Source organism: Cyprinodon tularosa, unplaced genomic scaffold, assembly GCF_016077235.1.
Source record: "Cyprinodon tularosa strain WSP-4 unplaced genomic scaffold, ASM1607723v1 ctg579, whole genome shotgun sequence".
In the NCBI taxonomy this organism is placed as follows: Eukaryota; Metazoa; Chordata; class Actinopteri; order Cyprinodontiformes; family Cyprinodontidae; genus Cyprinodon; species Cyprinodon tularosa.
The window spans coordinates 122,856-136,585 of NW_024039317.1; the positions used below are offsets into that span (position 1 = coordinate 122,856).

A 13,730-nucleotide genomic window follows, 5' to 3' on the forward strand; every position below is an offset into this window, starting at 1 on the left:
GAACCAAATGAAAGGTACTGTGTAGTGTTCTACACATGGAGACATGGCGATGAGGTTACATTCAATGGACATCTCTAGGGAAAACAAAACCCTACAAAAGGCATCTTATTTCTTTAGGGTTTCCCTTAGAGAAAACTTCTTCAGACCTCAATTAAACAGTTGATTCAAGTAACAAACAAAACTGTTTACAAAAGAAGGTGAAAAAATAAAGAAGCTAATTAAGAGATACATATATATATATGTCTCACCATATAATTTAATTTCTACCTACATATTTATTCATTGTATTTTTGGAGGCAATTAATTGAATGCTTATTTATTTATTTATTGAGCATTTATTTATTTATGTATTTATTTTATATACGGTAGAGCTGTTCCTCCATAAAAAATCTTATCTGTGCAAAGCCTAAAAACAGATTTATGTAATTATCCTGTCAGGTAAACTAGGCCATGAAAATACAATATCGAAGTTTCACTACTGCTCTCTAATTAGAGTATCTTAGTGGCACATTTGGGAGAATTATCCTGCCATAATGCAAGAGCACATAACTTCAATTAGAGAAAAGAATTTCATCTTCTTGCTCTCAAAACTTAAAATGCTCACACTCAAAACATGCGCTCTCTCTCAAATATTTTCTCTTCTCTCTTAAATCTTTGTTTCTTCTCTCAGATTTAAACAGATATTTTCTATATTATCACAGATATTTTCTCCTCTCGCTTGCCTCCTTCTCTTCGCGCACAAACCGCGCTCTATTACGCTCGCAAACCCGTAGGCTCTGCTTGCGGATTTGTTTTGCTCTCTCTCAGACTCCTGTTGGATCGTTGCCTAGCAACCTTTCCAGCCAATAGAACGACAGACTCGGAAAGGGTGCGCTTGTTTAACCCTACGGAGTGTGCCTGTGCTACTACGCCACTTATAAGAGCGTCAGCTGAAACTGCTATATACAGTAGTTTTGTGGCTGATTGTTGTTTAGAAATAGAAAACCTGGTTTCATTTCTTAGTTTTGCCCTGGATTTTGTAGCGTTTGTGGACGCTACGTCGCTACTTGATCAAAACAATAACGTCGCTACAGGAAAGTTACTTGATAAATAAAGCAGCGACGCTACGGTCAAGCTACTGCAAAATGTAGTTAAACTAATAGCTTCGCTACATGTAGCGGCGCTACTGCCCATCACTGCAAAACAAATCTTTACTTCAGAACACATGGAGAAAAGTATTCACATATGTTTAAATGGCTGCTGCCTCTAGAGCTTCTCCAGTCAGTGGCTGTGGAACCATAGGTGCAGTAAAGATTGTTATCACAGATCCTTCCTCTCAGCACCTTTATAACCATCACTGCCTTTAACAAACCCAGAAAGTGTTTACATCCCTTCAGCTTTGCATGTTTGTTTTTTTCAGTCTAGTAAACAGTATCCCGGTGTTTTAAATGCATTAATGTAAATACACGTTTTGCACATTTCTTTATTGCCCCAAACTCCATTGCACAGTTCTTATACTTGTTTGAAAAAAAGCCATCTGTTCTACATGTACAATATTCTTCCCTTACTGTACAGTCTATTATTCTTATTTTCTAGATTGTTTTACCTTTGTGTGAATCTGCATGCTTCCATTTGCCTTTCACTTTGCTGCTGGTAATCCGGAATTTCCCCACTGTGGGACAATAAAGGACATTTCTATTCTATGTGTAGAACCTTGAGAGCTTCTAATGTCTACAGCAGACACTTCACCAGTCTTACATATCCTTAGAATCAACAGGACCTTACAGTGTCTGTTATAAATTTCCACAAGTCTTAAAGGGGAACACCTTGAACAGATTAATAAAACAAAAAATGTACAAATGGAAATTTCAAAGAAACGAAAAAGTCGGTTACTTACGGAAGAAGTCTTTCTTTGCCAGGTTTTTGGCACACAGGACTAGAAAAGAAAAGAAAAAGTAAATCGTTAGGTTCCAGCAAACTACAAAAAGAATGAAAGGGTTTATATTCTTGCTTTGCAGGGTAAAACTGTAATTTAAGGAGCTTTATGAGTTAATGGTTATTTTGCTGCAACTAACAGTTTTTTTTCCTTCCAATGGAACAATGAAAAGTTAAACAAAAAAAAAAACTGTCTCCATCATAAGCAGCTCGCCTGCAGGAAAGTTTGATCCTGATGCTCCACTGTAAGCAGCGTGGAAGGCGTTGCTTAGGTGACAAAGAACAGCTACTGACATCCACTGGTGTAAAGTAAGGATTGATGAGGAAGCTTTTAAACCACCTGGGTGTCTGCAGCTCAGAGTTACAGCCAGTGAGTCAGGCACATGGAAACTGTTTTCCTCTAGTAAAGGAGCTAAGTGGTTCGGATTATCAGTGCGTCTGGATCTCTGGGTTAAAAAAAAAGGAAAGAAAAAAAAAGAGATGATGCATTCTGAAAGTATCAGGAAAAGGCTTAAAGGGGTCAATGTGTGGTTTTCTTTCATCATATTCCTTTTGAAATTGTTTGAAGACCATTTCGCCGCAGCAGAGGAATTGACTGAGTTGTAACATCTGCTCGGCGGCAACGCTTGAAACTGCAGCTGGAGTGACTCAAAGGCAAGAGCAGAGGGAGGTTCAACAATAAAGACCTCATCGCTGGCATTTCACCCCTTTTCTCCTCTGTAAAGTCTCCATGATGCCCGGCGAATGTTGCTGCTGCTCTGACTTCTATGCTGCATAAACCTGTTCTCACGCCACAGCTGGTGTTGGCAGTAATAACGTTTGATTATTTATAGTCCACACCTCTTTGAAACCTGCTCTGCTTTTCATCACCTGGGCTAACTGTAGAGGTACGACAGCCTGTGCACCAATATTTTGGTACAAAATATTATTAGTGATGAATCATCCAAATGAACGACAATATACACTTCCTTGAAAATTACACCATGTGTCGCGTTTCGATGACAACCTGCGAGGTATTGGACTGTTATGTACCAATGCAAAGCATTATGCAGCAAGTGACTTTAAAAAAATCCCCAAACTGCAAACTGAATTGAGTCCTCATGTGGGATCTCAGCATAAGTTTAGCCGTAGTCTGGAAGCTTTTTTAGACAAATTTAGTGCACAAACAACAGCATGAAGTAGGGATATCCTTACCAATATTAGGCCCGTTTTTCCTCTAGCTCCAAAATGGTGCTCAAAAGCCCCTTTTCCGTTTTCACTCCAACTTCTGCGGCTTTAAATTCCTGTGGCTTCGTTCCCACTAAAGATCAAGTACTTTCTAGGTTTTTGAGGGGTGGTTTATATAGAGCTGCAGTGCTTTATTCCACCAGAAGTGGCAGTAACCCGTGAAGGTGAGTGTACAAATGTTGCTTGTTATGGAATACGTTTCAAGAGGTTTTTAACCGAGAATGTACACCTCAATACATCTACCTCAATACATCTACCTATAGAGCCAGTTTGCCCAGGAATGGCTTACTGTCAAATCAGTGTTGACCAGTTAGAGCCCTGGGTTAAGAAGAATTATCTCCACCTAACTGCAACCCTAACGTTGGTCAGTCAATCGGTCATTATCTGTATTAAAATGTAATTTAAACAATGTTTTTAGCAGGCAAGTACACCTCAAAACTTCCTCTGTCTAGTCAGCTCATCATTATTAAGTTTGGATTGTTTAGGTGAGAGCAGAACAAACACCAGAGGCTACAGACACACAGCGTGCCCTATTTATAAACTTAAAGTATTTTAAGGAAATTGTTACCAAAGGTGCGCCTCATGCAAAGGAACAATTCATTACAATTTGGTAATGCTCCAGATCAGGCTTTTACCTAGAAATATTTCATAGGGTGTACACCATGGTGTATCACATCTTTAGGTGCAACAACATTTGACCGAAGTTTCCAGGGGAAAATTAGGGCATACCAAAGTTGTACATCCCAAAAACAGGGCGTACAATTTATATTTTTTTTTAGTAAAGGGTGTGCAATGTATGCCCGTATGCATTGCTAGCTAAAAGCCTGATCCAAACCATGCACAAATTTCAGGTAAAGGTGTAAGTAACTAGCTTAGTAAACAAGCCCCACCAGCCAGCGGCCAAAATCCTTTTTGCCTGCGAGTGGTCCAGCCTTGATCAATGCCCCAGGCCCTAGAACTGGCGGGCCATCACAACGCAGAGATATGTTTTGTAAGCTGCGCGACGCTGGAGAAAGCACAACAAGGAAGATGGCAACAACTATTGAACAGTTCTCATTTGACTCAGCTCTGGAATCAGGTTAGGAAGGATTAGACTTGGGGTTTTCACTGAAACGTGAGCAGGAAGAGGCTCTACGACATATTTGCCGACACCCTGTTTGTTTACACTCCTCCACCAGCCTTCTGTCGCACTTACTCCGTCAAAGCAGTTGTGCTCAATGGTCAGAGCGTTGGCCAATATGCACAGACATGGTTTAATAAACAACGGGTTGTTCTCATCAACAATCTTCCGATGTCTCATTTATCGGGGCCAGACTAAATTACACATTTAATCTCACATTTAGTCTGGATTATAAGGCTAGTAAGTCACAATTTGAAGCAAAATTTGCTGCTTTGTGGAGGTCTATGCTCTCAGAGTGTTTTTCTAGTTAAATATGTTCTTAGAGTGGTTCTACAAGGAGACTCCCCAGATTAATAAGTGTAGAATTCAAATTGAACTGTATGTATCCTCTGGTTTGCCAGGTTAGTAAAAACTGTGCCAGAATATAAAATGTAATGTTTCGCCTGAAAGTTTGGAGATTTTTCATTGTAGAGAGAAGAAATATACATGCTCCGTAAACTAGCTTTGAATGTAAACCCAATTTAGTGGAGTGCAACCAATTGTATACATGTACAAATAAATTTTTTTTTTCATGAAACTATGCTGACAACGCTGAAAGAGAGATCCCGAGTTGGATGCTGTCCATTGGGTTGTGCAAATCCTTCAATCAATAAATTCACTGTTTAAAGCTACTTGATATAAATATGTTTATGTATATGGACTTTAATAAATCACAGTTTAACTAAAATGTTTTCCGTTTGTGTTTTAAATATTTAAAATTTACATGTATATTGAAATAAAAGAATGCAAATGCAACACTGGCCAGATGCAGGTTGATATGTTTCTTTTTTTTTGTCTTAAATAAACTTTTTAAGCTTAGACTTTCTAAGGTTAGACCTCTACACTTGGTTCACAAAATTACCAATAAAGGAGGTGGTTACACCTGAGGAGCAACAGTAATTGGTTTAACTGGTTTTAAGTGTACTCAGGAACCAGAAGGGTCATAGAAAATGGAGAGGGTACAGAAGAGAGGGTAAAGTAAAAAGAAAATGCAACCACAAAGAAAGATTTGAAACGCAAGTAAAAAAGAAAATGGAATAAGGAATTAGCTTTTTGAAGCTGTGACAAAGAAAGGTATTTATAATCAGATTTTTGAATAGTCGCCAAGGCTTCAAGGGAAATGGGAAAGCACTCCGAATTACCTACGAGTCTATAACCTGGGTAATACAAATCCTGAGTCTTTAAATTTCAGGGTTTTCAGTGGAAAAGGGAATAAATACAGCAGCCTATTAATACATGATATACACTATAAAACAAAGACAGGCCACAAGAGGAAAAAGAAGCAAAGTGGAAGGAGCAGGCCAGTGGTTGGACAATCTGCCTAAGGAGGAGCTACAACCATGTCCAAGAAGACAACATTGGCCTGAAAAATCAACATACAGCAATTTAAAAAAAATAAATAAATCAGGAGCAGATGTATATGATTGACTCAACCAGTGGCGGCCGGCCCATAGGGGGCGCTGGGGCACCGCCCTCCCTGATAAGAAGAGAGAAACGTAAAATATATTTTTAGAAATTAACTCATAAATGTCATTTTTACTCTCTAGAGTGTGTACCTATAAGCAAAACAAATTTTGGGGTGTGTACGTGTTTATGCTACGGGGACTTGTCATCTTCTGTCTGGCGGCGTCTTTGCTGGGTTAAAACCCGAGGCAACGCTCAGTAAGCGGATAAAACGACACAGTTGTTGGAATGCGGAAGTGACGTCACCAACACTTGACTCGCTAAATGTTTGTCAGATTATATATTTTTTATTATTTTATGTTTAAAAGTTTGGTGTAATTGAATAAGTCAATGAATCTGTGTAAAGGAGTTAAGTTGTAAAAATGATTTGTTTTTGTACATCAATTGTTTGTGGAGGTAATATATGGACAAAACTGATTAATGAGAAGAAATCAGAAATAAGAGAGCCTGAGGGGAGGGGCTTAAACTATTTAATGAGGGCTGTGGGAAGAAGAGCGGCCATTTTTGTTTTCTGTTTCTTTGTTACATTGCTGGTAACTGGAGGGAGGCTGAGGCCCAGAGTATCTTGTACATGTTTAGTTTCTTTTGCACCCTGTTTTGGGTTTTTGAGCTCAATAAATCACCAACACCGGTAACCCGACTGAGACTGGATTCATGGAGGCCAAAGAACCTCGTCACAGTGACCCAAATCATCACTGTTACTGTTATTATATAGTAAATTAAATCATTACTGTTAAAGTGTATTTAATTTCCAATTGTTTATTTGAATCCTTATTCTGGATTAGTTGGAGACATACACTGGGCTATATCAGCCCCACCAAAAATATTTTTCACCAGCCGCCACTGGACTCAACCAATATGAAAACAACCTGTATAGGCTTTAAAACACCAGAATTGGTCAATCTCTACAAGGAACTACTTCCCTAAATCCTATATTTTGCACTACTTTGTGCCTGTCTATCTATAAAACATAATAAACTACAATTAAGTTTGGAGATTCCACGCAAGAAACTGAAAATCATCAAGAGAAATTAATGATTTTACAACCTATTAAACCAGAGTTTATAAATAACAGAGATATGAAGTCTTCCTTCTAAATCTGGCTTGTCAGGTGGAAATCCTTCAGCTTTACAAACATGAATGCATAAAGCCCCCTCCCCATTGTATTAAGATAGAGCTTAAGCGACTTAGTCCTGAGTCCCCGCTTTTTTTATACCCCTCCTCTCCATGCCAAACATACTCAGACGCTCACACCATGTCAAATGTCTCTCTGAATCACTTTAACTCGGGACTCAAACAGTGACGGCAGTCATGCTTTTTAAGGACCTTAGCCACCAACTTTACTCACGTCAATATTTATATACTTGTGGTGTAAAATTCACACCAAAGCCCAACTCCCATGCAAGATTAAAGCGAAGGAGGTAGACGGATAAACAGTCGACTAAGCTGGATGGGCAGCTATGCTTAAAGGGGGTGGGTGGGGGGGATAGAGGGGGCTCGTGGTGTTGCAGAACATGCTCAACAGATGAGGAAGAATTTCTTTCCACAAACATCCCTGGGAATGTGTTACGTTCTAGTGAAACCCACCTCATTTCTGAAACATCTGGTATGCATCGCTTTCTGTCACATTCTTAGCGAACACACAGGCGCGCGCACATGGAGGGTCCGGAGACACCCTCTGTTTGTCTGTGGCAGTCAGTGGACAGCTGTCACTTTCTGTATACTACAAAACGACTGACTAACAGATACAGAAAAGACACATGATAAAAATGATACTTTATGGTTAAAGTATGGATTTTGGTAGAAAATCTATAAAAAAAGGAACTTGAAAGAATCTTAACTTATGTCCTGAGCCCAAAAACCTGCAGCCAAGAGCTAAAATCCATCTTCATAGACAGAAAGATAAAAAAAATAACTTAGAAAAATGACTATTTAGAGCACGTACAAAGCCGTAGAGAGCAGTCAGCTAAGCAAACTAAGCTGAGGAAAAAATGCAGACCCTCATGTGAGTGCATTAGCAGCCCTCAGCTAGCCACACAGCAGGAAGGCAACACTACAATTATACCTAAATAAACTCCTTATGAAAACATACAAGGGCCAGAAAGAATTACAGCTGCAAACAGAGTAAAAACCGTTGAACACTGAAAGTCTTCCCTAAAACAGGGAGAAACCCCCCTGAGGAGCTGTGAAACCAACCTTGGATGTTTATTATTGGACTGATTAGGAAAAAAATTATTTAGAAAGGAGTTTTTTTTTCCTAAGTTTATGAGTGAAAGATACCTGCTAGTTTTTAGCAAAGAAATAACCCTGCATTTCCGGGGGTGAGGGAAATAAATATTTTTTTCCACTGCAGGAAGATGCAGACAACAAAGATTTGAAATTTACAGAGGTTACAATTCGAATTTTGTTGCTTTCTGAATAATAATCGAATCATAAAATGCAGTAAAGTTTCCCACTCCAGCTACACAAAATCCAGCAAAAGCATTTTAAGGTGAAAAGTGGTTTATGTTAAAATGGTTTATGAGAAAATACAGGCTAAAGCTGGAAGAAGAGCTGGTAGGAGGCTGCTTGTCTGAAAGCCTGACGGGTCAACATGCCACAAGCAGGAAGAGAAAATGTGACGTTCGATTAAAAGAAAAGGTTAAAAAAAAAAAAGGAAGAGCACAAAATTGGGAGTTGAAATAGAGGGATCCGTTTGTGAAAGACAACTAAACCAGGCCTTGGACTGATCCCTGGACCAAACCGGTCGTGTTAACACATACAGCAAGCGCTGCGACGGTTGAGATCAAATTGGTGATCTGTAAGGCCAGCAAGCATACAAAAAGAAATAAGATGGGTACCTTAAAAAAAAAAAGAAAAAATTCTGCCAACACTTAAAAACGGTACGCTGATTCCCCCCCTTTCCATCTAAAATCCTCTGTTGTCATAGCGACAGCCAGTGTTGCAGCAAAGCTGAAAGAAGGCGTCTCTGTGTTGTCCGTGTTTCTCATTCTGCGCGCAGCATGGACGGATGGGGGAGGGGTCATGATGGGGGGGCAGAAAGAGGAAGGCCACTATGTGGGAAAGATATTACAAAATACGAGAAAAAATTAGCTTTTAAACGCTTTATTGCCTTAAAGCCACAATAGGAATGACAAAAAACAAAAAAACTACTGCATAATTGATTTATTTGGGGAAATTATCTGAAGACTTAAGTCTGCTGCAGAAAAGCAAATCCAAAACCTTTCCTGAGTTACAGTAAAGTAGGTTTTCCCAAAGACAACTAATACACCCGACGCTTCCTCGTTTGCCTCCAACTATTTCTGACGGACAGAAACAGCAGCTCGGCGTGGCCAGAGTTAATGTCCCACCTGTGGGGAGAGGATGAGCAGAGTCTCTCCCAGGCTGACACATAAAGGGTCTCACTGTGCAGGCGAATCAATGAGGGCTGCCAGGCGCAGGCCAAACACCTGGGGAGAGGACCGTCACGTGACTTCCAAGCAAGAGAGAGAGGAGGGAGCGTCGCCATGGCAGCCATCACTGATTAAGTGGAGATAAAAGTAAGACTCTACTTTCATTTCCTGCGATCCTAACATATACTGCTACTGTTGTGGTCTCCTTGACACCCAAGTGAGACAAAAAAGGGGGAAAAAAATGATGGGAAAGGAAGTGAAGACTCTTTATTTTGCTACACTGTGGTTAACCATTCCAGCAGAGGAAGTAGGGCTGTGGGAACTACGCGACTTGCTGGTAATAATCCACCATTCCGGGGTTCCTAGAATCTAAACAAGATGGAAACGAGGGTTAATGAGAGAAAGCCAAAAAGGAATAAATAAGGTTAGATGCTTGTGTGAAACTATGAGAATGTGTGAACCTAGACAAATCTTTTCATGCCTCTAGCTCAAGCTGACTGCGTCCTGACCTTCCCTTCCTGTCCACCTGGTTCCTCCAGTCATATTCAGTGACCCAGCACCACCAGACAGTCTGAGACATCTTCAGGGAACATCCTCCCCCAGCTACTCCCCTCCTGTTCCCCAACCTTTCCTCTGCCTGTTTGTCTGCCCTGTCTGGACTCCAGGCCCAGGAGGACCACGCGGTCTCATGCACAACAATGTTAATCTATAAACAAAAGAGCTTCCTTTTCCCCTTTCCACTCCTTCCCGAGCCTTTTCTTGGATTGGAAACCTGAAAGGAGAGTGAAGATGACAACGTAGATGTCTGAGTTGTTGCCGATAAGCGAACCAGTCGAGCCGTTGTCTTTCTTTGTCTAAGTGAAGTCTCAACTGTCTCCTGATCTGTTTCCAGTGTTTAGTCTTGCACATGGTCTCTGTAGATTATTATCTCCGGGCCTGCAGCAGATGGAGGCTAATATTAGCAGAGTGCTGGAGTTTCCATGCATGAAAAGCTCACAGACATGCAGCTATTTACCGTCATACAGGCCCTAACCAGACACAGTTTATGGAGAGTAGGTCTAATGTAACCCTCATGTTCAAAGTGACCAACAGGTCAAAATAAAAGAAACTTAAAAGAGTTGGTTTTATAAAGACCTCAATAGAATTCAGGTGGAACAGGCTGGACATGCTTTGTGCATCACATGGACTGCAGTTTAAGTTTTGATCCTGTATAGTCTTGAATTTCACTCCACTTATCAATTCTAACTGGATTCCCCACGGCATGATGCTGCCAACACCATACCTATCCACTGTATTTAGATAGTTCATGATTTTCAAAAGAAGAAGGCATTCTAACTACATCTGCATGTGATCGCAACATCTTTTGATGTGATTTTCTATTATAATCTTATCGTTTTAAACCATTTAACCAACCGAGTCTCAAAGAATTTCCTATCTTTTCCAGAGACCTGCTCACAGATTTGCCATGCCAGGACAGCCATGTCTAGGTTGGTTTTCAGTTTAGAAACACTCTTCCATTACAGATGAACGGTACTTTATCACACAAAGACTACCTCTTTTTATAAAGTAGTTTTATTCTGAATGCTTTAAGCTGTGGTGGTTTTTATTTAAAGGAGAAGTCCGGTCAACAAGGAATAACCAATGGGTCATTATCTATACCTAAAACTAATATGTTTGCGTTGATTTAACGAATTTAGCGTTAATCAGTATAAAACTAAAAATATTTTTTATCGCGATCACCAAGATCAGGAACGGTCATTTTTGGCCAAAAATAGTAACATCTCACTTCTGACATTTTTCGGCGGTGACGTCACAGTATGGTAAGCCTAGCGCCATTCTCCCCGCTTTACAAGCAAAATCAGTGCAAACTACTAGACACATCTGCCTTCAACAGCAATTTAAGATTTCAAGAGGACTTCATTGAAATTCACGAGAGCTATAGTTAAACTGACAATGCCCACATGCATGGTAGTTGGATGTTGTAATACATAGGAAAAAAGTAAAAAAAAAAATGTGTTACCTAAACTTTCCAATTCATGATCCTCCACTGGTTCCTTGTTGGATTGGAAACTCCAAGAGGGAGGATTTGCCTTTGCATAGTGCACTGGTTGTCGCCATCATGGATAACAGTGCATTGTGAAAAACACCAGATACAGCACTGGGACTTGATCAACAGCCGTTACCGCACCGTGACGTCGCAAACCAGTAGGTGGCAGTAGTGCTCTTTGACAAACATGGATGTCTCCGGTAAAGCACATTCAAATGAAATTACTCTTAATTAAAAACACCATTTATTGAAGAGTAATTTCATACTTAAAATATTTCAGAAGCTTGTATTCTGAATGTGAACAGACTTTTCCTTTAAGGGTAGCAAAGGGTGTTCAATAAACATTGGCTTTTCAAAATATAAATGTGGAGGAAAAACACACAAAAACCATGTGTATTTCACAAATTTTATCAATGGGTCTCGGTGTGTTCAAGTAGGGAGTCTAACTTTCATACATCTTCATATAGTCACTGGTGTTTCACAAGGGAAACTGATGTATGCAGATGACGCTGTTTTATATTGTTCCTAATAGCGCTTTTAATCAATTACAGGCAGGCTTTTAATGTTTTACTTACAAATGTTTATCTTTAGGTGCAGATAAACCGTTTCCAGTGCAGGGATCCTTCAGTCATTGTAACAGCTCAAGGTTTGAAAACTGATAGTGTAAGAATTTAAATATTTAAGGGTTTTAAATTGACAGTTTCGACAGCTGGGGAGGAAGTTTAAATTCAATCTTGGATTTTTTTTTGCAGGTGGAAAACATCAACTACAACTACTCCAGTGCTACTTTTATGTCTGCACTGGATAAATGCGGCATTTTCTACATGCACGCTTCTCCTGAGAGTTTTAATGTGCTGAATGCTGTTTATTGTGGCGTTTTAAGATAGTTTATAGGTTTAAAATGTCGCTTTATGTTCTGCATAAGGTTGGATGGATGGTCTTGGCAAAAACAGACAGTATCATTGCCACACTTTAATTTCTAAGGCCATACTTGAACTTCTTCCTTTTTATTTGTCGGCCTATGCAAACTAAAAAGTCAGCATAAGTTATTCTCTTTGTTCTAAAAACGTTCCCTTTCAGTGCCATGGCCCAATCTAACCTTGGAAATCTTTATTAAACCCATTAGAGTAACACTTTAACCTAAAACTAGTGCTTACTGATTTTAGGAAAGAAAAATGTTTATACTGAAGGATTTGTTTTTACCATTTTATTTTGATTTCACTACTTTATTCATTAACAGTGTTAAGCTTTAAGACTTTACCTACATTTTTTGTGATGATGCCAGTCTAGTAAGAATTTATTTTCTTAATCTTGAAGATTCCTGATCTCAGTGGGATGTTTTTAAAACAGAGGAGTTTAATGTGTTTTAATATTTTCTAGTACCAGATTATGGCTCTATGGGATTAATTCATCATGATGGGGATTATGGCTGGGTAAAAAATCGATTTATTCGATATTAAATCAATTCCTTTACATTTTTGCAAAATCAATGTCTAGGGAATGAGATCGATTCGTTTTATAGCGTGACGTGCGTGACGTTCACTCAAGATGACTTCAAGCCAGACAACTACAAATATAGCCAATAGGTTGACTGAAGACATTAACAAATGGAGGCTGACCAGAAAGTTTGCACTTTTGAGACAGTTTTGTTCACAAACTGTCCAATTCACAAGTTTGCACTTTGTGTTTAATATGAGAGGAAAAAAAATAAAATACATGAGTATTTTGAAACACAGTTGAACCACTTTCATTATTGTAAAAACAGATTGAATCAAAATTGAATCGATTCAGGACTTTGGCCAAAATACCCAGCCCTAATGGGGATAGTGTGATGCTTTGGTCAATGTTCTGCTGGGAAATAATAGACTTTTTTGTTCATCTCGATGAGTCTGACTAAGCTACTGAAATAATCTTCCTAAAAAAAGTCTGATCTTTTCAGTATTTCTGGTGGCAGTTGTTCTTTTTTAAAGGATGCCACCTTTAACCCGGTACAAAAATATTGTAAAGCAGACGAACTGTAACAATGACATCATCTCTAGACCTAAATCTAAAGATCTGTGAAGATTGCATTCAAGGAGACTCCTTTTCCGACTTCTAACACTTAAATCATTCGCTACTAATAGGATGAGAACCACAGCATATTTGTAAATTTAAGCTCAATGACCCAAAAAAAAAAAATTGCTACCAGGTTATGTTAAGCACAATAATCTTTACACTAACCTCAGTGTTAGTAAGGGGTTCCTTTGAATTACAAGTAAAAAATAGCAATCCGTCTTCATTTATTACTACTTTTTATAGAAATATTGAATGAAAAGTCTATAAAAATAACTCTTCATTGTGTTTGCAATTTTACTGAAGTACAAAGGGAGAAAAAAAGAGCTTTCTCTGGGTTGTATTGCAACTTTTTCAATAAAATGTATTCATAATTATAAGCAAATAAAGTCATGCAGACTTTCTCTTTCCTCATCGGAGGTAAATTGCGAGATCAAGGCAAATGTTTCCCACCTTTTAAAACACTTTTTTCTAG

General features: G+C 39.0%; 1 protein-coding gene across 2 annotated transcripts in view; it reads right to left on the reverse strand.

Moving 5' to 3' along the window:
• LOC119797279 (E3 ubiquitin-protein ligase SMURF2) overlaps positions 1-13,730 on the reverse strand; it is a 100,679-nt gene that overhangs the window by 60,503 nt on the left and 26,446 nt on the right. The window contains exons 2-3 of one of the 2 annotated variants that reach the window (XM_038306294.1): positions 1,877-1,915; positions 1,586-1,651 (exon numbers count right to left, since the gene is read on the reverse strand). In XM_038306294.1, the coding sequence (XP_038162222.1) occupies positions 1,586-1,651; positions 1,877-1,915 (105 nt within the window). The remainder of the gene's footprint in view (positions 1-1,585; positions 1,652-1,876; positions 1,916-13,730) is intronic. The other variant, XM_038306295.1, reaches the window with a different exon arrangement.